The sequence below is a fragment of the Ciconia boyciana genome, chromosome 3, assembly GCF_034638445.1.
Source record: "Ciconia boyciana chromosome 3, ASM3463844v1, whole genome shotgun sequence".
NCBI classification, from domain to species: domain Eukaryota; kingdom Metazoa; phylum Chordata; class Aves; order Ciconiiformes; family Ciconiidae; genus Ciconia; species Ciconia boyciana.
Genome location: NC_132936.1, coordinates 120,691,032 through 120,717,210, shown reverse-complemented (window position 1 = coordinate 120,717,210; position 26,179 = coordinate 120,691,032). Strand labels below are relative to the sequence as shown.

Genomic DNA, 26,179 nt, shown 5'->3' with positions numbered 1-26,179 from the left:
AACATTGAGGAAAATGTTAAGACTTGTGCCAGAGTTTCTGGTCTGCTTATTCAGTCAAAAAAGTGTTGGAAAGCTAGATGACTTAACTCATCAATAAGGCTGAGATTTAAAACATTCATGTCCAGTTCTTATTTGTCAAATATGCTGGTATATTCATTATTCAAATTTGTACATTTTAGTAACCTGAGATTTCATTGTGGGTATTCCATAATGAGAAACTAAGCTTACTTTAAATTCTTTCCTCCCAGGTCTTTTATTTTTCTTTTCTTTTTTTCCCTCTCTCCCCACAGAAGTGTTTTGGAAGGAATTTTTATTTCTTAGAGCAAGAGTGGAGTTTTCTGGGTAGACCAGACCAGCATTCATGGAGTTTGTTTAGTAGCGCTATCCTGGTGCTGCTCCTCTGTGTTAAAAAGCATGAAAGTCTAGTCCATTGAGGTGCCGAATCATTTGAAATACTGAATTTCTGGTTGAATCTGGGGTCATAAACATCTCATTAAGGGCTAAATCGTTACACTCAGTGATTAAAGACTGTTTTTTTCTTTTAAGTGGATCTTTTTTTTTTTTTTTTTAGAGTGGATTTTTTCTTAGAGATGAGCCTGAACTTTGTAGAAACACTTTTTACTGCTAATGCTTCTAATGTATCTAATTAAAAGAAATCTAGAACTAAAGGGCTGAAAGCCATATTACTACTTCTGGATGTACTTCTGTTCGCTGTACTGAGGCAGACTGTGAAGGTGAGATCTGTCTCTCAAAATGCAGAGTTCAAGACTCCTTTTAAAGTAGTGGCGATGCGCAGCATCTCCTGTGCTGTGATTTGTCTCGTCCTGAAGCCGCTATTTAATATACACCATAGGAACTGGTCCCCAAATATGGCTGGTTTGGGGTTTTTTTTTAATTTTTTTTTTTTAATTGAAGCCTGTGTTACTGCTACAGGCAAAAATATTTAAAATTAGATGAGCTCTCACCTCTGCTGCCTCTTGTGGGCCATCACTGAGTGAGATGTTTTGGATGGGGCTTTATCAATGTGTGTTATATTTCAGTCTGACAAGGAAGTACGTAGTCTGCTGGCTTCCTGACCACTCTGTGTCATCACTCCTCTTAGTATAAATGAGTACATATTAAAATAATATTTCAAAGTTTGTATTGTGAGTGGATTTTCAGAATTAATGCCCAGAAATCTATTGCAGACTGTAGTTTGTAAGGAGGCAATTTTAGAAAGGTTGAGCAGGTCGACTTGAAAGGGTAATGTGGGGAATGAAATGAGGTGCAAGAAGGCTTTACCTCACATTTCTTTGGAGCCCCTCTTATGCTTGTTTGTTTTCTTTTACTGTTCTTTGTCTTGGTAACTTGGTAGCAATTCAGTCTTCCGCTTTCCTCCACCCCAACTCTCCTCTGACTTGAGAATCTTGTTCAGCTCTCAAATAGAGAAATAAGGAGAAGAGGTTAGTCAAGATGGATTTACTAGTTGTCTACAAATGTTGTAATGTGTGCTACCTAAGGCTGGGCATGCCCTGAGTCAGGTGGGGGAGTTGTACATGCACACAGTGTTGTGGTGCAACCTGGGGAGCCATTTGGATTACATCACGTTTGGAGGTTGAAAGCTCCTAGGGTCCCACTGCTGGTTGCTTATCCTTACCCATAGTTGAACCTCTAGAGCAGGAGCCCCTTTCAAAGTGTTTTGCAAGACTTGATCATTTGGGAGCACTGATGGACAAAATGCAGCTGTAGATGAATAGTGGGGGACTGAGAAGAGAGGCAATACTTGCTTCAATATAATATGATGTGATTACAGCCATGGGGCTGTGCTGACCTGCTCTCTGAATCCAGGTGAAAATCCTGACCTCTGGCTGGGGGAAAGTATTCTTCAGGTGGTAAGTGACAAGTTACTTCTTTAACGGTAAAGCTTTCCCAAAAATGGAAAGAGAGGTATATTTTATTGAACTTTTCAGGTACAATCCAAAAAATCTGAAAATAAAAGTTCTTGCTTTGTGAGTGACACATTATCTTTCTGGAAAGGATGCTGTAAATATAATTCAGTCATGTTCTTTCCTGGCATCATAGGAAAATGGTTTGATTTTCCTCCTAATAGTCAAGCATAATGCTTAAAAAAAAAGTGCCTATGAATTATTACTGCAATTTCAATAGCTGTAATAGATGCATTGCAGACAAAAATCTGTTTCAACTGTTTTTGCTGTTTCTATAGAGAAGTGTGTGATGCTGAGTTATACTATATGTTATTAACAAATTTTAGAAAGTATTGGAAAGATGAACACTGTCAGGAAAAGTTAATGAGAGAAACATAATTCTCTGAGAAGCCAGCGAATGAGAGTTTGCAATGGGGATGTTGGCTGGGTATCAGAAGAAACTTTTTTAGCAGTGGAAACTTTGGTTACAGTGAGATATAGCAGGTCTTAGCTGTGTCTCTTAAGTCTCTCAAACATAATAACTGAAATCCTAGAATTTGATTCATTCAAGAACTAGAATGGTAATTGTAGGTGCATTTTACAGTGCCAAAAAGAATAATCTTGAATAGCAGACTTATGGCAGTAGATGACACTTTGTTACTTTTATTTTCTTCTGATACGAAGTATGCTGAATTTTGTCTCAGATATACTCGCTTTACCGCAGGGAAGGTGATGTTACCTGTTACAGGAATCCTTTGGAAGCTGCTGTAGAAATACGTGGGGCTGTTTTTAATTTGCGTCTTTCTTTAATAGTGAGTTTCAGTGAGGGCAAGAGCAGGTAAATATAGAAACATTGAAGTTCAGTGGCACTCTCTGCAATATGTCTGCACACATTTATTATTACTATCATGATATCTTTTTCAAAGGCAATTTACATATGGCAATATTTGTTCCCTGCTAGCACTTTATAGAGGATAGCCAACAGTCTAAAGTGGTCTTGTTATGATATGTAAAAACAAAGTAACTGCGGCAGTGATGTCCTAGCAACGTAGTTGATTCATGGGATATAGATACCTGAAAGCTAAGGTTCTTGAGCTAATATAACAGTATGTGACAGCCAAAAGGGAGGATTTGCACTGTCTTCTCCAAACTGTGTTGCCCCATCTTCTCTTTCCTGGACACACTGTTCTGCCACTTGTCTGTCTCTCCATGAGCCAGTTCACCTCAGTGATGTGCCAGAAATCTGAACCAAAAGGAATAGTGGATAGTTTTCAGCTGGTTTACTGAGTTGCCTATGAAGGAAGAATCCAGACAGCAAAAAGGAAGTCAGGCATTTCTTTGAAAATGGCTGCTAGTCCTAGGATGGAAAACTGTCCCTGTAGTTTGCAGTTTATTTTGATTTGATTTTGTCAGCTATGCTGGATGTAAAGCTGCATATTTATTTCTTTAAAGAGCATTGCATTTTTAATAATATAAAGCTGCTACTTGAGTCACTGTAAGATAATAGTAGTAATGGTAGATGTTGCTTTATAAATCAGAGATCTTGGGTATGCTACTTTGGACAATTTAGCTTTTCAATGAAGATAGTTTCACGGCAGTGTCAGGGAAAGCTGTCTGCAAATGGTTGAGCTGAAAGTGGATGTTAAGTCAAAGATGTTTGTAGAGTATCTGAAAAAGACATGTGGAAGACTGAGGTAACTGTTGATTTTTATGAGAGTCTCAAGAAAGTGATGGAAAAAAACAACAGCAGGGAATTTGCTGTTTACATTCTTAAATGTAGGAAGCAGAGGGAAATCATAGAAACAATAACGTATAACAGTTGAAAGTTTGGATACTGGAAAATACCTAATTTGTTCTGTGTACCTTGCCGTCTACACTTGTCCTGGAGCAGGAAATGTTTGATGTCTCGCTTCTCCTTCACTCATCAGCAAGCAGTAAGAAATACCTGTGTCCATCCCTTATACTCTTGCTTTTATAGTGTTTTATCTCTATTATGATAGGACAGGGATTTGTTTCCCACACATCTAAAGGGTGAACACTATACTCAAGGCAGGCTTAGAAGCCTAGGCTTTCCTTCTGTTTTTGCCTAGGCAGTGAAAGGAAAATGTTTGGCATGGCTCCAGGTGTGCTAGCTTAATTTGAAGGACCATCTTGTATCACCATGCTCTGAAAATTGCTTTCCATAAGTGATTTATCCATTTCTGGCATGGGTAGCTGGATGGGTACAGTACAGAGGCAATTAAGTGTACTGAGTGAAATCCCAACTTAATTGCGTACAATGGTAAAAAACCCTTTCATATCAATGGGACCAAGGTTTCTCATCGTCATCCTCAAAGGTCTCATGTCATAGAAAACAAGGAGAGCTAATCAAAAGTTGCATCAAAGTTTACTTAAGTTTCTTTAAAATTAAAGACTTTTACTTCATTTGGTAATCAAAAAGGAATGTGGTTTATAGAATTATAAATTCAAGATTGTAATTTCATAAGCTATTCAACACATTAAGCTTTCATAATTGTATTACTGTTTTATTTATTAGCTTACACGTTCAAAGATACTGCAAAATAGCGCAAAGGTAAAGATTGTGATTACAATTTACATAAATGATTGTTTTTGCAGTGAATGTTTTTGGATAAGTGGAGAGGAGCAAAGTTACTGAAACAATGGAAAATCTCTTGTGAAACATCTTCTGTTTTGGTTCCATCTATATCTAGGAAGCCCAATGCTAACGATTCTCCTTTTCTTCTTCTTGCAGCTAATTCCAGCCTTCTTGGAGGTGGAGGAGGTGAGTCTTTGCTTAATGCTGTATTTATTCTTAAATAAATGTGAAATATATGCTGAGCAAATGTAGTGTTCAGTTGCTTATAAAACAATATATGATAAATTCAAAAGTTAGAAAAGTAAAATTATTAAATGGGAAAACTCATCAAGTTTCATATCATCAAGAGGCAGGTTGTGTGACAGCTGCTGAATCTGGTTTCCCCTCTGGATTAGACTAGGGCTGACCTGTATATGGGGCTAAGTGAAACATAAAGGAACTGAACTGCCTTATGTTATGTTGTTTAAGTATTTAGGATTTTTATTTAATTTACTTCAAGGGAACCTTGAACGTGTGTTAAATAAACAGTTTTTTAAAAAAAGTTAAATAATTAAAACATGGTAAATTTTAGTAAATTAATGAGGTTTTATCTTTGCACTTTTTTTTTAAACTTGGTTGCTTACCCCATTCTGCTTGCCAGAACACTCAAGTAGATTTCAATACAAATCTTTGGTGCATGTAAGAGATGCTACCAACATGTATATTAGTAAGGCAGAGAGGCACAAGTGCACATAGTGGGTATTGTTTCCAAATATATGGGTGCTGTAGATCGATGCTATTTTGCTTTTTGTAATACTGTAGTACAGTGGCCAGCAGAGCTTACACGGCTGCGAACAATTCAGGAAAAAAATCCCATGAAGAGCTTGATCTCAGTTTTCTGTGACTTTCCCTGCCTCCCAGAGGGAAGTAAAAGAGCTCAGTTCTGGAAATTTCACAGTGCAGGAGCAGTACAGGCAGCGACTAATCTTCCTTCCTGGCTGGAGTTAAAAGGACTTGATGATCAGAGCTTACATATGCAAGGGTAAAGGAAAGGGCTCTGAAAAAGACAGAAGATCGCTGTTGCTTGTGAGGATTGAGGATAAGTCGTCAAAGCTTTTGTTTTAACAGCCTTAACTGAGCAGGCCTCCCTTATTTGTGGACCATGAAAAGGTGCTTGACAACTGCACCCGGGCGTCTAAATAAAACGGTTCATGTTTCTCAGCTGTGTGTCTGGACATTAAAGTACAGGCAAGCCTTACCTGGTAATCCTGTTGGATTAATCTGTTTCTTTTGATTCGAGTTAGTGGTTTGCAGTATACTGAATTTTTCTTTGTTTAAAAGAAAATCCTTTAAAAGGTAATCCTTCGCTAGCCATTCATGTTCCTGCAGAGCCGTCCATGTACCTCCTCTCCAGCGCTTGCTCCCAGCTGGTAACATTAAAAAAAAAAAAAAAATCAATGCAAATGTTCAAATTCCAATCAGGTTCCCAGAGCACTGCTGCTGCTGAATGGATTTGACTATTGACTTTCCGTGGTATTTATTCAGCTGGACCGTACTTCAAAAGTTGATGTCCATTCAGTGTGGCACTAGATAATGTGTCTCTCCCTCCATGGCAGGCTGGATGAGCCCATGCTGTGAGTCAAGTTGGGATTTTTCCTGTATTTTATGTGTTAAAAGTGGGGGAGTTTCAGTCAATTTATTGGCAATTAAAAACACCTCCTTCCACCCCCCCCCACTGCCACCCCACCACCTCCTGGTCTCCCACTGCCTCAGGGCAGGCTGAGGTGATGGCGGCACACAAGGCTGTGTCACTGTGCTGCTGCACCTTCTCTTCTGCATCTGCCCTCTCTCCTCCTGCCCTGGCATCGTTTGGGGCTTTTACCACCATTTCTTAAATAAGTTTCCTCAGCGGTCTCAGGAAGCTCCTGTGGCAGGTTGAGTTTTGGCGCACGGTGGGTCCCTTGGGGAACCGGCTGTGACTGGCTGCGGGTGGCACAGGGCAGCCCCGACACCCTCCCACAGAGGAGGTCTCCCTGCAGCCCCTCGTGGCCAAAACCCCACAAAATACAATCCCAGATCCTTTAATCTCTGGTGGAAGGACAACATACCCCCTTGCTTGTGATTCAGGTAAAATACCAAATTTGATTATTTTATGGCTTAGAGTTTGACTGCTGATGGTTGCGGGGCTGTGTTTGTGCTCTGGCGGTGCCGTGAGCTGCCATTGGGTAGGGTGGCTGACGCATCCTCAGCATGCACTCACTTAGGTTTTCCAAGTCTTTTGAGGAAAAATCCTGAGAATTTTGCTCCCAAAGTGCTCCTGAGTTTGGGCAGCCACCATGGGGTGCCTGTAGCTCCAGCTCTGGGTGCATGTGTTGGCCATGCCCTTTTGCAGAAGGGAAGCATGCATGGGGTCTGCAGGACAGGGCTTGCTCAGGGAAGCACAAGATGGAGGCACCCCTGGCTGGCCCACCCATCTGCCACAGGCAGATGAAGCCCGGAGCCCTTATCTCTTGGAAAAATGACTTGTTACTGGCAATGTGCTTTTCTCTGTAGAAGGGATCATTTCATTTCCAGTTGAATGGGTTTGGATTTTAAATTCTGGATATATTTTTTCCTTTTTCCAGAAGGAAGTGGCGACAGCACTCCACGTGAAATATTGCTAGTGAATTATTAAAACTTTATTATATACGTAAACATCAAAGCCTTCTTTTGATTGCAGATGCTGAATATTTATGATAATGCATAATACCAGTGTAGTTTCTCCAATAATGGGATTCAGATCTCTTCAGTAACACTCGTTAATTTAATCTCTCTGTCACTGCTGGGGGTATGAATACGTATCTTAGTTTTACAGAAAATGAAAACCAGATATTTCTGTTTGTCCAAGCTCGTGCAACAGGTTTTGTGACTTTGAGCTGCTTTTGAGCTTTTCTATGTTTGAAATCTTTCCAGAATTGAACACAAAATAGTTAGAAATGGTTATTTCAATACCCTGATCTAACGTTTGCAAATTACTCAATAATGTATGTTAAAGCCATCTGCTGGAGGAGAACCGTCGAGGAACCCAATGGGCGATATTGTCAGCAAACATAGTGCACTTGGTTGTAAGTTCAGGTGCTGGTGGTTTTGAGTGGCTGTTTATCATCCCTGTGTCACCTCGGAGCCACATCAGGGCATCCGTGTGCTTTGATTTCCCAGAGCCAGAGTAATGATTTGTTCTTGCATTCCCCATTTGAATGCTGTCTATTCATTTTCATGACCATTTGCAATGAAGAGATAAAAGTACAAAAGATACCAGAAACAATTTTTCACAGAACTGTTTAATCATAAAATCGAGAAACCCACAATAGAGTCTTAGAAGAATCTTTAGTTAAATATAGATGTCGAAGGTTTCTTTCTGCTTTTCAAATAACTCTGGAGTTTCCAGGATTTCATTATGAGTTTGGTGAGTGAGCCTTTTTTCTTTTTCATTCTTTACTGGTTTTAATAATTGATTTTTAATTAGGAGGCATATTTCGCTTTCAGGTCTAGATTTATCACACATTCAGCATCTCACTCCTCCTATTAACTTGCACAGAGCATTATGACTTATTTGTGCATCATGTATTATTTGTCCCATTATGTTCAACAGTGCAAAGGTGAAAATGATTAAGAAAATTACCTGCATTTGGAGGGAGTGAGGAAAAAGTATTTGATATTTTGAGAAAAAGTGACCCCTTTTAAAAATGTATCATGAAGTTTTTGCTGTTGAGAAATCGAAATGCTCTATTTTGAATGGCAATTTTTTTCTTTACATTCTTTTACAGCTGTGTCAAGGAATGAAAGTATGTGATTTCATGCACTTTATTAAAGCAAAGTGAGCAAGAGCTGAGATTTCTCCTCCTCCTTACGGTTTTGGATAGTCTGTTGGATTTTGGGGGTTTTGTGCCCCACTGTCCCCACCTCGTTTTCACTTATTTTCCTTGGGGTTAATTTTTCCTTTACTTCTTTTGCTGACTGTAATCAAGTTCTTGTTGTGTGCTGATTTCTGGATTGGCTTGCTTTCTTTGACCTTAAATTGAGGTTATATTTAAAATAGCAAGCTAGTGATTTTTTTTTTTCCCCTCATAAGATTTTGTTGCCTATGCTGGAGTTGGGGAAGGAGACATCATTGTTTAGCATGTCCTGTTATGAACATAATTTTTGTCAGCTCTGTACTTGAAAATGGTAATTTTGTCTTTAAAAAGTCTGAGAGGAGACAGGTTATACTCACAGTCTTTTGTAAGCATTGTTTGAACCCAGTTTAAGTTGGTTGCCCCCAAAGATATGTCTGCTTTTCTGTTTCTCTCTGTCTCTCTGTCTCTCTCTTTTTTGGCCAGTGTAACTATGTCTTTTCTAGGGCTTTTGCTGGCATGGAAAAAATTAATTGCTCTATAGGCATAAGTATGTTAGCATATCTTAAATGTAGACCAGACCTGCCTCTCCAGTCTGCCAAGATATGGTTTGTAGGCATGTCATTTTAAGCAACTGTTACAGCATGGGGAACTTGCATTGCGTTCATGATCACAGTAGGGAACTGGCTTTCTCTGTACATTATTGGGTAGACACCATTCTGAAAGTGGGATTGCTTGCCTTCTTTGTTTGCTTTTACCTCTGTGTTAGATTATAATAGTGGGAAAAAAAGTGTTTTATCCTGCTAGAGAGAAATTACCACAGACTGACTTCTATCCTGGAAAAAGGGTTTATCAGGAGGGAAATGAGCTATTCAATGGCTGGAGTCTTTTGCTGAGCCTGAGCACAAAATTACATGACGCAGGAGACAGACTTTGTGCGAGGGTCAGTATGCCACTTCAAATGCGAGCAGCTACGCTCGCCTACGTGCGAGCATCTAGTGCCACATCAGCCCAATGGGCTCGCCAAGATACAGGCATGGATCTGGCAGATAGGACACAGGGCTGGGTGGGCATCTGCACCTTTCCAGAATGACATCTGAGGGTCAGATACATCACTTTGTCTGGGGCAGCTGAAATACTGCTCGATACCAGTGTTTGGGCATCTGGGTTGTACCGCTTGGGTCCAAATTGATGGTGGAGTTGTTTGTCTTCAAACATGGGTATAGCAGGTGTGTGGCAAAACCATCATGGCTGCTGCTAATGCTATAGAAATAGAGGATAACTGCTGGTAGGGTGCTGCTACAAAGTCATTGGTGTTTGCCAGCCACCCTGTCTATTTGTCAATTAATTGCAGACTAATGGGTTCAAAAAGCCAGTGATTATCCAGTCAGTAGTGGCAGGAAGGAACAGCTGACATAAATATCCTAACATCCCTCCCCTTGGCCAGGGGTGAAGTTTTTATTCTCATGGCTGTGACTTAGATACGCTACTATTTCCAGCCTCCTTCTGACAGTTAAACCTCTACCAAAAAAAGGAGGTTTTTCACTGTCTGAATAGTAACTTGACATCAGCTTACATGGCAAATGAATATTCATGACCCTGAGAAGTGACAGTTGTACAGGAGAAAACTGGAGGCAGGAATGAGATAACTTGCAAAGCACCCCATAGCAATGTAAAAGGAGAATACTTTAAATATTAGACTGGCCCTATGCTAGTCCATTCATAATGTATAACAGGAAGAAGACAAGCCTCTTTTACCCTGAACCAGGATGAGATGCTCTCTGTTTTGGATTTCACAGGGCTTGGGCTTGATATTTACATAATTTAAATGCAAGTGAAGCAAAGGTTTAAATCCAAAGTTCAAATTTGTGCATGACGTGCACATAACATGAATGCATCTCTTGAGAGGAGAAGGAGGAGTTTGGGAAAGGAGCAGTGACAGGATTCTTTCATCAAGAAAATAAGCATTATTATTTTGTATATTTTTTATGTCGGTCTGTTGGCATTTTCTTGTATCAAGTCAAATACATTTGTCAGATTGGGGCGTGCTTGCAACAAATGGCTTCATGGAACAAATGTGCTTCATCTGGGATTTCAACTAGCTTCAAAAGCTTTCAGTTGCTTTGTACACTGCGTCATCATATTTAGGTAATAGCTATGAAGGTACAAAGATTTTCCTAGCAAATAATGATCATGTAGAACAACTGATAATTTAAGGCAAATAGCCATTTGCCTTTGTTGCTAATTAATTCCTTTCTCCTAGAAGATCACTGCTGCAATTCTGTAGCGTTGTTAAAGTGTTTTATCTCTTTTTACTATTTGCATGCTCTTCTTTTTCATCTCTGTAAATAGAGTGAGTTTGAGAGGGCTGTATCCACCAGTTCCCCCACTGTGACAGTACATCAGCCAATGAAAATTTTAGTATTTATTCATTTATGTATTTCTTTCTGTACAGCTGTAATACTAGTTTCATTTGTAGCCCAGTAGCTCAGGGGGGCTTGTAACCCTTTCAAGGTGTTTGGTTCAGCCCCAAATCTTGTTATTATTTAAAAGCTTTTTGTTGGATTAGATCAAAGCAAATTGATTTTTCTGTAATTTAACCTCTTTTATAGAATTTATTCAAACCTCCTATGTAAGCAAAGTCTTTCTTTACTGGTCAGTTATGCCTGAAATGTTTTTCTTTCTTTCCTCAATCTGTGTATGTATGTTTGCTTTTTGCCTTCTGTTATTGCAATGGATATTTCCATGTGAGTTTCAGTTCAGCTTTAATTAAAATTAGTGGATTTTCTCATTTTGTAGTGCATCTAGAGATATAGTGATGATAACTCTATAAATAAATAAGCATAGTTTATTTCAAAAGACCGTTAAGCCAAACTGCCATGACTGTATTTAAATGTGTGCTCTACTTTATAGAGTTCCTTCTTTTTGTTTGTTGGGGTTTTTTTGTTGTTATTGTTTAAATATGATATATATTTTGCTCTTTGGCTAGATAGGGTGCTAACTTCCTTTCTCCAGTCATTTTATGCATTCTTATAGTTATGGGTAATAATCATAAACAGGAAGTCTCTGGATTGATTTTAAGTATATCTTAGTTGTTGCCTAATTGTATCCTGTTAATTACACTTTCCCAGCAGTTACTTAAAAAATAAATAAATTATGTTTTTCTATTTACAGGAACTGATACAGGTATGTGATCAGGTGTTAAGTTTCAAATGTGTACATATAGTTGTTGATGCACATAAATGACTTTCCCTAACAATAACTTTTTAAAAATACATGTTCAGCCTGTGATCCTTTAAAATGGTTCTCCTATTCCAGCCAGTGGTATAGCAACATGCCTGTATGTTTCTGTCATGAAAGTAATCTAAAATTTAGTGTGTCCAGGCATACTTACTCCCTGCTGTCCTGAGCCTTTTCATATTGCTGGTGTGTTGACTTAATTAGGCATTAGAAGGTGATGTTTTATTTTTCACTCGTCGGTTAGTGAATGCTGAGTTTACAACACCCTGAGCTCCCACTTAATTGTGAGGCCTTTTTCTTACTCGGATAGACTGTCACACCAACTCTCCTCATTTTGTTTAATTTTGTTATGAGGTAATTACAGTGTTATGTACCCACAACTAAAAAATGAACACATACAGTTTCTGACATATATATATAGCGCTTTCTTATATACATACTTATATATATGCATGTCACTATATATATTTGTGACTGAATCTTGCAGTCTTTTCAGAAAGTCAGACTTAGTGTGTGTGTATACACATACACACAAGTGCATGTGTATAAATAAAGATATGGCATTAATTTTGTTAGACTGGGAAAGACCTTTAGTTCATGGTCATTGAAAATTTAAGTTGCTCTTGATAAAAATCCAAGCCGAAAAGGCAGGCAGTTATGTAAGGAATGTCTTTCTTTTTTCCTTTTTGTTTCATGTTATGGGACAGAGCTGCAAATCAGGATGAGAGATCACAAACCTTCCCTAATCCACAGATGTCACATGATGTATAGGGCAATTCATGATATGCTTGTTACATGAATTGGACATATGCTCAAAAAATGTTAAACACTTTTTCCTCATATAGACAAATACTACGTATATGTCTCACGTGTATGTCTTACATTCAGAAAATACAATTATTTTTTCATTTACCAAGGTGCTGCTCGAGCATCTTAGGATACTTCTGTTGAGACTCTCCCCCTGTAGTTGTTGGTGAAGAGCACAGCTCCCAGAGTGAAAATACAGTCTGGGAATGCAGGAAGCGACACGTGTGGCTGTGTGCTACAATGAGAATACAGTAAGTCAGGCATTCCAGTATGTATATGTGCCAGTCTCCAGAAGACAGTTTTTAAAATTAAGCGTTTGGTAGGTTTCCTTAAAGAAAAATCTGTAAATTGGGACACCCGTCAAAGTTGTTCAGTTTCATGCCGAACAATCTCAACAGTGTCCCTTTTGCTGAGATAAGAATGAAGCGAACGCTGCAGTGAAGACATGTTTTGTTAGGCTCAAACAGGGGTGGTGATGGTTTTAAATCTGTTTTTCTGGTTAAATCTGTTAAATCTTATTTAAGGTCTACAGCTATTTTCCTGATGCTGTAACAGAAAGTACTGACTTCCAGTACCCACTTTCCAGTGGGAGGAAAATGCAAAATGCAACTTAAAACATTTAAAAAACACATTTATTTATTTTTACAGCTGATATTAGAAGAAATAGAACAAATGAAATAAAGGAGTGATGGAGGTACTTCACTTGTAGACATAGAGGCGCTTTTGAATATCAGACCATTTACTGAAGCGTTTGTGCTGGTATGCCTAAATATAAAACAAAGACCTTAATCAGTAGAGAGTACCTTAAAAGTATCTCTAAGCCCTAAGCACCTTACTTTCCACATCAAATGCATGTAAATGAGCAGCAAGGCATGGAAAAATGGCAACAACTACTTGTTGATCCTTGTTGGTTATTCTTTTTAAAATGTGCACGCATCCAATAAAATGAAAATATGGGCATTGCATGACACTAGCACCTCCCCAGAAGGAGGGAGAAGATAGCCGTAACTATGTCTGCTGATGTGCTTGGGCGTGAAAATTCGCATTCCCCAAAGGTCAGAGATTGGAGGGTGTCATCATCCTTAACGCCCCGCCTCCCATAATGGAAAGAATTTACAATAGTTTCTTCTTTTTGTTTCTAGTGAAAGCTGTTACTTCTTAGTCACTATATTTTTGAAGGATTAAACTATAGTGGTGAGCAAAAACCAAGTATCGAAATTACTGATATTATAGAAAGAGTTTACAACACTCTTCTTGCCGCATAGAATGAAGGATTATGAAATCAGGTCTGCATTCACCTCTCACCTTAAATTTCAAATTTTCTGCTCTTTCCACAGAGGTTCACTACTCGTTTATGAGTCGCTCTTTGCTGATCACATTTTTCCAAAGTTCCTTTGTTCTGTGCAAAACGCTTACAGATTATAACACGCAGCTTTTTAAAAGCCAAGAAAATCTCCAGCAGCACAGCTGGCAAGATGGTTGAGTCTTGGAAAGATCTGTCCTTTGTTTTCTGTGTGCCTATCTTTGCAGTTGTCTTCCTTCCAGTTTTGAGAACCCTCCATCAAACAGACAGTATAAAGTGAAATGAACTTTTGGCATAATAAAAACAAATGAAATGTGGTGATTGCTAACGAAGGATCAAAACTCTTACATAGGTAGAACTGATTTTTAAGAGACATTAGTGGAAAACCTGCATGTACAAGTCTGTCTTTGCAGTTGTTAATCTTTTCTAACTGATATTATTGGATGGTAATGCAGCTTCCAGTTGCTAATTTTCGTTCTAATGCCATACGGCAAGCTACAAAGTAGACAGCTCCTATGATTTAAGAAACAAATAAAAAAGCTCCCCGCCCTTTCTAGGGCCTCAAGTTTAGCCTTAATGGCTTTGTAGATTCAATTTAGACTTTATTTTTGAAATCAGTTGTAGTGGGGGAACAGTGAACTGAGGTATGAAGTAACCAGGGACAGGAACTGCTGAGAATGGTTTTGATATGAAAGAAAACACATGACGAACCTCATCCATATGAGCATTATTATCACAGAATCTAAATGCTCCACAGACCTTGGGTGCATTTATCCTAATTGCTCTGTAACAGAGAAGTAATTTTGTCTCCATTTTACAGCTGGGAAAATGAGACAAGGAAACCGTATGTTTTGCAAAAGGTCCAAATAGAAAAGAGCAAAACTCAGCTTTCTGAAGGCAAAGCATAACTCACTGGGGTTTCATAATGCCTGTATCAGTTTTGCAAATAGGAATTTTGATTCCTATCTGGAAGGAAGAGGAATTTTATTTTTAGTACCAGTTTCATGGGTAGAAACAGGATGATATTTGGAAAAAGAGAAAACATACTCTACTGAGAGCAACTTTCTGACAATTAGACCTTAATTGGTTATACAGCAAATTCTCTAAAGGAATGGCAGAAGGACCACCAACTGGAAATAAGATTCTACTAGATAACCAGTTTTATACTAATGGAGATAAAATTGAATACAGGAAAAATGTGATGTATTTGAGGCTACCACCATTAAGAATTGTAAATAAACAGCAATTCACTGTTCTTATTTGGCAGTTTTCTATATTAAGTTAGAGAAGGGCTGTTTACTTTTATTTTAAATTTGTATAGTATTAATAACAAAGCATTTTAAAATGTTTTTGATAACAAAAAGACAGAGTCTTCTGGATTAAGAAAGTATCTAATTTTGTTATCTACCAAATCTAGCCTCTTCCAACAGCAGAAGGATTTCAATGATTCTCCCCTTATAAATGCTACCTTATAATTATGTGTAAAATAGTTGTGGGTTTTTTTTTTCTTTACAAAGGCACCTTATTTACATCTTTTTCCTTGTTCTTATGTAAATGCCTTGTACTGTGTAGGGTTTATCATTCAAGTTTCTTTTAAAGTTAATTTCTCCTTTTAAAATTCAGAATCATATTTGTGCCATTTGGACTGACAGATCTGTAGTGTTGTAGTTTTGGCTACATATACAGTAGCAAAGAACAAAATATTTTTTGTCACACTTCTACTGTTACAGTTCAGTCTGTTCCTTTAACATTATCAGCTTGTTTCTCTGGGCTTCAGAGAGACATCTGTTTTAATTTTTATTGGGCAGGGCTGCAACATAGCAAACTCGTGTAAGCTTCACAAATCATTCACAAATGTGGATGATTAAATCAATTATGTCTTGGCTGAGTGATCTATGAGTGTATTATACACATACAATGTTAAAAGAATGTTATTAAGGTGCAAAACTAAGTACTTAAAGTTAGGAAGTGCCAAAATTAAAGTTGCCTGCAGGCTCACAGTCTCTATGCATATATGTATTATGATATTGCCTCTAACTGTACAATTGCACTGTTTTTCCAGCTGGAACCTCATCTCAGTCATCCTCTTTGTTCCAAGCATAAACTGTGTTTCACTTTTTGTGTACTTAAACTCTGGTCTGCAAACCAGTATTTGTTATGGTACTTATCAGTTTGGTATATGATTTAATAAGTAAATTCAAGATTTCATAGGTAATATATTTGTCTTCCCCAAAACAATGGGGTTAACTTTACCAAAAGAAAAGAAAAAAGAAAAGCTGAGATTAAGGTCAGAATTCTGATTTAAAGGCCCAAGCTATACAACGGGAGAATAAATTCTGTAAAGAAATCAAAGTCCTTAAATTTCAAAAAGTATGTCTGGTGAATTCCAAGTGATTCTGCAAACTGGAACTTGTATATCAACTCAGGATGTAATGCAGCATTATAAATTGTCAGATTGAAATTCACCTTAAGATTCCCACCTTCTTCTCTACTTCTTGTTCCCAGTCCCACTACCTGCATTTTACAGTTTACTGCTTCCTTAGTCACATTCATTCAAAATTGTTGGCCTAAATTTACATATTAAAGAGGGACTGGTTTTAGGGAGGGTTTTTACTTAGACAATTTCAGACTGTGGTCTTAAAAAAGTTTGCTTTGACGTGATTAAGGAGCAGAGAGCCGGTTTAGAGAAGAGTGATGGGTGTGGAAACACGTGGGAAGGGAAAGAGATGAGTGATAACTTCCTCTGCTGCTGGGCTGTAATGTGAGACCCTGTTCTCAAACATTTGGGGTGCAGGGACTGAGTGTCCCCTATCTAACTTCTTACCTTAATGTTCACTTCTAAAAATTAGTCTCCGCGTCTAGCTGGTCTTGGTTTCTCTCTGCTCCTGGCTCACTGTCTGATTTCTTTACTGAGAAATGTTTAGTTTTAGTTTTAGTCCCAGGCCAGTTTCCCAGATTCTTTGTCTTTGAATTTGCATTCCTGTGCCCTTTCGTTGCCAACTTCACTCTTACGCCATATCCTAATCACAGCTTTAGTCACCAGTCCCTCTCATCTTGAATCATGCCATCCATCCCTAAATCCAGGTAGCGCCCCTTCTCCTTCCTTTCCCCAGTTTGTACTGGGATGACGGGGAAAGTGTTCCGAACAGGCAGTAATTTGTCGAGCCAAATGAATTCATTTCTCAAGTGAATGAAAGAGAACTGCCAATTTCAGAGTTGCTGTAAGTGAAGAAAAAGTTTATGAAAGCCTACAGTTACAGTTGTCATCTTTGTTTATCTTTTAATCACAATTTTGATTTTAAATGGTTAGCCCAACCTAGCTGTACCACGGTGGTCACCCTGTCTGCTGTTCCACCGCTCTTAAGAATGAAGGCAGCATTGTCAGTGTAAAAGGATAAAACCCCTGGTGTTACTGCCTTCTTTGTATTTCTTCACCCTTGATGACTGGGCAATAATTTCTCCACGGGGATTATTTGTTCAAGGGTGGGGCCTCTGTTCAATCCAGATATAACCCAGCTGTGGTGGAATTTAGCCTCTTCTCTGGGCTTACAAGCAATTAGTGCTTCAGCCAGGACTGCCTGCTCTCCCAGAGAACAAAAGATTCAGCAGAAAACTTTTCCCTTGAAATGACAGCTGGACAAAGAATTGGCAGATTTATCAGACAATTATTTCAAGTCACTTTTTACAGAAAAGAAAAGTAACATGACCTCACCATGGACTGAGATGAGACCTCTTATATGGATAAGTTTATATGTAGATAACTAGTGGAATGAGTGTCAAAAAAGTGAATATTCTTAATAACACCAGGTACAGATGACAGTCATATGTGAGTTTTGAAGGAAATTTGCTCTGAAGACAGGTCAGTTTTTCATCAGGAGGTAGAAAATTGCAAACATATGATTATCCAAATAAGATGATATCTGCAAATAGGATATACTAAGCAAATACTGTAAAGTTCATGCACGATATTATTATCTTCTCCTCCCTTGAGAGTTGATACAGCAGGAGCAGTTGAATTTTTTTAACCATAAAGAATGTGGTTGTTTAGAGGAAATTGTTTCATTATAAAGGAAAAAAGTACCAATGCACATCAAATATTAAATAGGATTCTCTCTTCAAAATGAATTCCCAAATTTGATGCTGTAAAATTTTAACAGTTGTGGGAGAGCTCCCAGAAGACCCTTCATTATGTCTCATTATTACAGCATATGTGAGGCCATAGTACCCTTGGTTGCCATAGTTGCTTATTTAATCAAGAAAAATATGTTTTATGGCTGCATAGCTGGGTAACCTTATGTATTTATAGTTTTCTCAAGAAACAATCATATCTATGCCCCATACTATCTTAATGTGAATTTTGCTTCAAAAATCCATAAACCAGACTTCTTATTTTTCATTTCTTGACTACATGGTAGGGTTTAAGGTCAGACCACAATTTTGCCTAGTGCTTCTCTGGGTTTTCTTAATAAGGGGAAGGCTTTTTCCCTTTTGCAAGGCCAGATGTGATTGCAGGCTTTTAGTATTGCAGCACAAGGAAGGCAGAGAGTCCGTGCTGGTGGGTGTGACAAGTTTGCCATCAAGCATATGGTTGTATGTTTTTTAAAAACAATTTGAATTCTTAATTCTGTGTTCTTCTTTCATTTATGTTATTTAAAACCTAATGCTTCTTATTGACCAAGTTGTATCAGGTCTCCTCTGGAACTGCTATCAAATAGCAGTTTAAAGATTATCTAGCTTTAGGTGCTAGCTTTAGTTAAATGTCTGCCCTGCCAGGGGACACACTGTGAGGAAGACTTGTTTAGCTTTACAGTTTGAGTGGTAATGTTTAAATAACTTTGCAGGCATGAAATATCCAGGAAGGCTGCTGTAGTCTCTAGGAGCTTCTTAGAGCGAATTAATGCCCTAATACTCAGGGAATATTTACCGTTTAATAATTGAGGAAAGTTGATTAAATGTACAAAGCATTTAAATACCCATTTTAAGCTCACATTAATTCCTGACAAATTAAAGTATCTTGGCATTTAGAGAATTACCAACTTGTAGCAGTAAGTTTGGGCCTTACAGCAGTGTGCCCATTTCACGTGAAATAGACCATTTGGGTTCACAAGACTATGACATACGTGGTTGTATTTAGTCATACCGAGTCTGATCTCTCGTGGTGGTGGGATTTGAAAATTTGTGAGTACTGTTCCCCTTAACAAAGATGGCAGAAGACAACTGGAAAACTTCTTGTTTTATTATAACTGTGGGGATCATTTCTTTCCCTCATGTGACGCTGCACACAGGCATCACAGCTGCTGATCTTCAGCAGGTCTGGGGAAGAGTATTACAACTATTTTAAAAGATTCTACATATAATCAGAGGAAAGCAAGGCTGGATCAGGCAGTATCACTTTTGCTTAGGTGAGACCTGGTGGATGCTTGTCAAACTCTTCCTTGTGTTCTTGCTTGTGACTCTGCAACTTCTGTAGGCAATCTTTTCCAGTGCATCACTATCTATACCATTACGCCATTGAAACATTTTTCCCTGGAATCACAATTTTTTTTTGTTACAGCTTTAAGCCTGAAATTAAAGGATTCCTGTTGCTTTGGGGGGGTCGGGGGGAAGCTGTCATGTCATTCACAGTGTCTCACCTGTGAGAAAAGCAGGTGCCTGTGAAGCAGCCCACAAGGCTAATGATGAAGGATCAGGACACCTAAGAGATTTGTAGAGTCATTAGTTTGATCCAGGCTGTCCAACCTGGTTTTGCTTTTGTAGCGCAAAATGTCTGTAAACAAAAGTACACCTTCTGAATTTCTGGAGAGAGAGACAAGATGACAGCAGTACTCCTGCCTGCTCCTTTGTGAGCAAATCTCCCCTGGATGCAGTTGCTCTGAAATTACAAAAGGGTGCAAATGGCTGTCTCCTCCTCATCTGTGGGAATAAATCAGACATGAGGGTTGTAGGCTTGGCAGTTAAGCATTTCCATTTGTAGAACACTGACATACTAATGATGGTAATTTTGCATTTGTTACTACATGCCTAATCTAATTAAGTTTTTCTTAGGGTACAATTGTTGTTTTCTGTATTTAATTATGTAAGCACCAGGTGCAAATGTCAACAGTAGCTGAATTCAGAAGGAAACCTTTTATCTTTGTGTTATGCTAGACCTTTTTTCTGTGTCTTTAATTTTGCAGTTGAAAAAATGCATACAGTATTCGGTTGTTCCGAGGAGCTATATTAACATTTCTGATTGATATACATAGGAAACGCTAATGAGGACTAAAAGTTTATATTACTCTTAGTTTAAATGTGTTTAGAACTATTTATGAGCTCTGCATTTTTGGTTTCAGGTGTTGCAATAGTTCAGACTCCTTTTCCCAGCCACACTGCTGATTTTGAGGGTTGGCAGACTTCCCACACTCCATGACAGATCTGCCCCTGTCTATTTGAAAAGGTCTGAACTACGCAGGGGTCTGTTGTCTGAATCTGAATTTCATGGAGCACTGGTAAAACTGCTTCTGTGACTGCCAGCCTGGCTGTGAACTTTTTGCCACTGTTTCATCAATGCTTGTTCAAACATTGAAAGAGAGTTTTCAGTAGAATTCTTTGCCTGGAATAATAAACTCAAGTATTATTTTTAAAGCTCAAGGACCCGAGCTTTGAAATGATGTAAAAGACTGCTCAGAGGCAAGTGACTCTTGAAAGGTTTTGAAATTATAATGTTAATTTATAAATAAAGTTAACAGGAATTGCAGTAAACTTTTCCACCTGTAGACTGGTAATCGTTTTAATCTATTAAGTAAAAATAAGTAAAGCTTGTATTTTCTAGTTTCTAGTCATTCATCAGTAATCTATATTTACATAAATTCGGCATTACGTATAATAGAAAAATGAGATAAATGATTGATGTGTGTTTGTTCTAAAGTGTAAGGTACCCGTAAAACATTCCCATTACTAATGAATGAAAATCGTCTACAGAAGCATTTTTCAGCCTTTTCTAATTTGTGAATGACTGTACATTTTGTAGTAGAAGTATGGCCTGTATGTACCATGAGTTTAAGCCTGCTGCCAGTGTGCCGCCTTCTCTTAGTTACCTTTCATGGATTCCTTCAAAGTAGGATTTTAAGCCCTCTGTGGGCCACGAGTCAGTAGCAGTGACCTGAAATATGCTACCTTTCATTTAAGGATCCTGTGTGATCACTTTTCCTTGGGCTGTGAAGTATGATTTTATGGTTGACTGTTGAACCATTTTCAGTATAGTAGCATAAAGGTTCACATTTATACTGGTGTAAGATTGACAGCATCCATTGTTTTAATTCTAGATCCAGGTAAACAAAGAAGCTGTGTCTGATAGTTATTTTGAATTAAGCTTTCCAGTGTTGTTAATGGTAGAGATTTCCCCCATCCCTGCCATTGTTCTTAGAGACCTCAGTTGTTTCAAGTTCGGTTTGTTTCTTACCCTTCAGGCTTTTAATTCAAACTCCACTCCTTTGATGGTTTATCACAAAATTTGTTCAGAGGCTTCAATTTTTTAAGGTAGTCTTTTAACTGCTACTGATTATGCATTGCATCAAAGAAAAGTGGTTGAAAACTTTAAAACCACAAATAAAATATACATCAATGGGTTACAGTAATGAATGCTAACACACTATTTCTTCAGAGAGCGCCCTTTAGGGACAGAAGACCATGCTTCAGGTGATGTGAAAAATAGTAAGCTTGACTTCTGAGAACAGCTTGCTAGAGTTAGTGGTCAGGTTTTACTAAAAATAAATTTTAAAAAGATTAAAATAGGTATGTTTAGTTCATAGAAGTCTTCAAAGTAGTGTCAGGATTAATTCTTTCTGGCAACGAAGCCTGCACACTGATGGGAATAATAACTCGTCACTTAGTTCCTATACGTTTTTTGCTTTGGGATTCATTTTTCCATTATTCCTGTTCCAGGTGTTGTTTTTTTTCCCCAGAAGTGCAATGATTTATTCTGGTGATAATACACAGGCTGCAATATTTCAGAAGTTGATATCTATTTCCATGTAGGGATGCTTGGAAAAAAAGAAAAGAAGACTATCTTGCAAAAAATATGCTGGCCTCATTAGGTGCAAAAGTGTCTCAAATGGCCCTTAAGCAACACTTTGGCTTCTCCAGCTTCTCAGCATGAAAACATGTCTAAGTAAGTTATATTATTTCAGGACAGTGAACAGCTTGCTTCAGATCCAGCAACTGTGTTTATTCTTTGGTTTTGGTTTTTCTCCCAAATGAAGAATGTCACTCTGCATTGTTTACATTTACATCTCAAAACAATTAAGCTAAAACAACTTCATAAGATTTGGAGCTGGCTTTCTCTCAGGGAAAGCTTTACATTTAGTTTCCAGAGTCACGCAGTGAATAGACTTATTTTTGTTTTTGCAAGCTGGTACGATTGCGTATGTGTTCATCTTTCTGAAGAGGTTGGAATGCTGTTGATTTCGAATTGTGCATATTGGCAAGGAAACTTACCCATAATTTCTGTATAGTGCTTTAATTATCTTTATGAGAAGAACAACTAACTGATTTACTGTATCTTTGAGGATATTTTTTATTATAGCTTTGGGTACCTCACTGAAATACCTTTCTCATGAGGAAGTAGAGTAGAAAACAGTAAAAGCTTGCTTGCCTTTGATTACAGGATCAGGTACAAACAAAATTCAAAGACTTTACTCCTTGTATTTTTCTGTGTCCTTGTACTATACCCATCTGTGAAATATATGAAGAACTTTTCTAGTCTGAACTGAACTTGATTTATAACATAATTGTATTGTACTAGTGCTTAGTCACAGAAATACTACAATATGTAGGGAACTTCAAACAGACCTAGTGTTGCTAAGTTTTTAGGGGACCATCCTGCTCTCTTTCATTCCTTCCCCATTTCCAGGTTTCATCAACCTACTCCTATACAGTCACGATACATGTTGCTGAGTGTGAAATCCAATATTTCTTTGCTCCCTGTTACAATAACTGGCATTTCTTTCTCAGTAGGCAAAGCTTTAGAAATAATTTTCCCTTAGGGCAAGCCACTGGGGTAAAAATTTAGAAAAGGCTGTAAAGCTTAAGACCTTCTCAGCTTTCTCATTTCTGGATCCTGATTCTGTTTTTTCCTTGTGGGATGAAAGGGGATGCCTGAGGTGGCTGTACAAATGAGCTGCCTTATGTACGCCGTTGCTTCCTCCTGCCATTCCTTAGCAAGGGCAAAGCTTTGTTTCAGCCAAGAACACAAAGTGGTTTTGTACTAGATGTGCTATATGGCTCATGCACACATGGGACTGAATAGACCAGAACTGTTATGTAGCTGCTTATATGGCTGTCTGCCATAATGACCTGCCATCCAGTGCTGTATGAAGACCTTCTGATGCATGGGCTACACAGGGCATCAGTTTTGTATCCTATGTATGTTTTTCCCTATACATATACTGCCTGGGCTTTTTGAAGCAGGAACAATACCTTACAGACAGAGTCTGTCCCTCATCCTCTGACCTGAGCAAGTTCCCTTTGAAGAGTCCCAGAGTGTTTTCATATCCCTCCTACTTTCCAGGGGACAGAGCAGGTGTGAAGCAGGGCAGCTGGGGGCTCAGTCCCTCACAGGTTGAAGGAGATCCTGATTTTCCTTCAGATGCTTGTCATGCCTCTTCCTGAAGGTTGTCCCTACAGAGCTCAGGGGCAGCCTTCTCCCTGTAATTGGTAAGTGGTGAGCAGGGACAGGCACTGGGCTGTGAGAAAGGTGCTCCCGGTTCTCAGGGCCAGTGCTATTACCTCTGACGTTCCCTGTGCCCCTGCTTCCTTTGCCCAGCAGCAACAAGAATGATCAGCGTCATTCCTCCACCAGTTTTGCAAGCGGTGCAACCACGGTTAAGAGGTCTGCTGTCAGCGGGGGTTGAGAGGGCACCAGGCGGGATTCAGCCACTGTTGCATATACAGTTCAGAATAATTTTCTGCTCCTTTGATAGTTCTTGATGTGTTTTATTCAGTTCCAGTCTAATCAAGTTAAATGTTTTAGCACATTGTCTTTCTTCAGACTTTTTAGAGAAGGCAAGTGTAATCTGTCTTAAAAAGAAAAAAATAATTCCCCTTTCATCTTTCTAGGGAGATCACTTTATTCATGTGTAGTGACCTGGCTCAACATTTGATAACTAGTGTGTCACTGAAAGTTCCTCATTACGGTCCCAGCTTGCAGACCACCTGGAGTGCTTCATTATTAATGTGAACTTCAGGTTAAATTTTTAGATCTGTGCAGGTGCATTTGCACTGTTCATTGCAGGCTGGTGACACATGCCTCGTGAAGGGACAAGTGTATGTGAGGCTGGATGTGTCTAAAGGCATATTGAGCACTTATTGTTTTGACACCAGCCATATGAGGAGGTGCGGAGGCTCTGGACTGAGGCTCGAGCTCTGTGTTGATTATAATCTAACTTTTGCTTTCCTTGGCAATCATTCTTTGATATATAGGCACTTAATCTCAGCGCCTGGAGAAAAGAAGTAGAGAAGTCAGAGCAGGGAGGATAAAGGGGAAACTACACTCCGGTTAAAGCCAGTAACATGGGAAAAGCTTAGTTCTTATTCCAGACATGAATGTATCTTCGGATGTAGATGATAGTTACATGGCAACCAGACACTGCAGAGCCCTCCAGATTGCTACTGGTTGTAGTGCAAGATGTAAGTAATCCTGTTGATGCAGCTAGGATGCTGCTAAGACGATGAGTTTAGCAAGAATCTTGCATCTCCTTGATGGAAGCTTAATTTTGACTGTTTTTTGCAGTACTTGCTTAAACCACCTAAACTCCACCAGCCATCTGTCTTTGCCTCCTGAAATCAAATAAGTGACCTACTGAATTAAATCTCTGATCTTAACTTGTTTGGTTTATGATCTAAATAAATAAAAAGGCAAAAGATAACAGAGTCTAATGTTGCATACAGAACAACAGAGCGCTGTATAGTTGGAGGGTTATTCATTGTTGTCCCTGAGTTTTTGTTTGTGGGTTATTTTTCCTTTTTTAAGGGGGAATTTCTTTGGGGACTCTTCTCTCTCTCCCTCTGTCTGTTTTTTTGTTTTGTTTGAAAAGAAATATGGAAATAGCAGAAGTGGGAGGAGAGGTGGATTCATAGGAGCAATGGAGCTGGAAGGACAAAGGGAGATGGGCTGAAAGGCAAGGGGAAAAGAATGGTTACAAGTGTGTGAAAGGGAGTGGGAAGAACAGGAAATCCGAGTGTGGGATTGAGAGCACAGGGAAACATGGGCAGGAATAAATTGGAAGGGGGAAAAAAACTCCTGAAATATGTTGTTGTTTTCTTTAAAGATGCTAGCCTTACTACAGTAAGATAGCCTCCACTTCACTCATTGAGGACCAGATCTTGACACTATTTGCTTAAAACAAGTAATAAAATACATTAATGCTTTTTTAATGAAGAGCTAAAGCATCAAAAGGTACTTCCTCGATAGCTTAATATTTTAAACAAACATCTCTCTCAAATGCTGAAGGATTAAGGGTTTTAAAATCTTACACAGTTGTATATAATTTGTGTAGTTGAAATCTTTCTAATCATTTTAGTCTTATTTAAACTGAATATATGCTGATTGTTTTTTTCTTTATATATGTATAAAGAGCAGTGCCCTGGTTTTCTAACAGGGTGTCGTAGCACCTACTTTAGTTGAGTTGAAAATAGCCTGAAAGATCTGAAAATGGGAATGCAAATTGCCTCTGAGGTAAAATTTGGTTTTAGTGACTAAGGTGGTCATGATAGTCTGCTTTGAATTGAAAAGCTAATAGAAAATCAACAGATCTGGTGACACTGTAACCACCACAGACTAGAATTTCATAGAAATAACCATTTTTGAAAATTACTATTTTATTCATAAACTTAATCCATACAGTAGTTCTGTGCAGTTATGTCTGAATGCATCAAAGGTGACAAATCAAAGTAAGGGTATTTTAGATTCATGTTTCTTGTTCTGGCCAGTAGCACTAGAAGATGAAATCTCTTTCCGATATGACCCAGGTCCTGAAAATTTTGTTGTTCTTTTTTTAAAAAAAATAATCAGTAGATTAGATATCTAGGCACAGATTTTCTAAATTTGCTGTTAATACAGGGATTTTGCCTTTTGGAGTTGTTTTCAAATATGTGGATATACATATCTTGTGGCATTTTAAAGTGCTAAATTGCCATTTAAAAGATGAAAGAATTCTGGAAATTTATTGAATAGTTTAAAATGAACTAAATATACTAATTAAAATTATTTAATATCTGTTATAATTTTTCATCTACACCTCAACTATTTATGGGAAAACATCCAAGAATTTGTATGGTATATTTAAAACGTGTCTGGTGAATGTCCCACGTGAAATAAATCATTTTTATTGCATTTTGGAAAAGTACATATTTAATAGTGAAATGCTTTGCTTATGTACTTATGTAACTCTAGTGTATAATATGGGTCCAAAGGTCTTTAATTTATTATAAAGATAGGACT

General features: G+C 38.3%; 1 protein-coding gene across 5 annotated transcripts in view; it reads left to right on the top strand.

Moving 5' to 3' along the window:
- The window catches only part of MACROD2 (mono-ADP ribosylhydrolase 2), an 897,148-nt gene that overhangs the window by 189,507 nt on the left and 681,462 nt on the right, over positions 1-26,179 (top strand). For all 5 annotated transcript variants that reach the window (XM_072857426.1, XM_072857427.1, XM_072857424.1 and 2 more), the window contains exon 4: positions 4,657-4,686. In XM_072857426.1, coding sequence (XP_072713527.1) covers positions 4,657-4,686 — 30 coding nt within the window. The remainder of the gene's footprint in view (positions 1-4,656; positions 4,687-26,179) is intronic.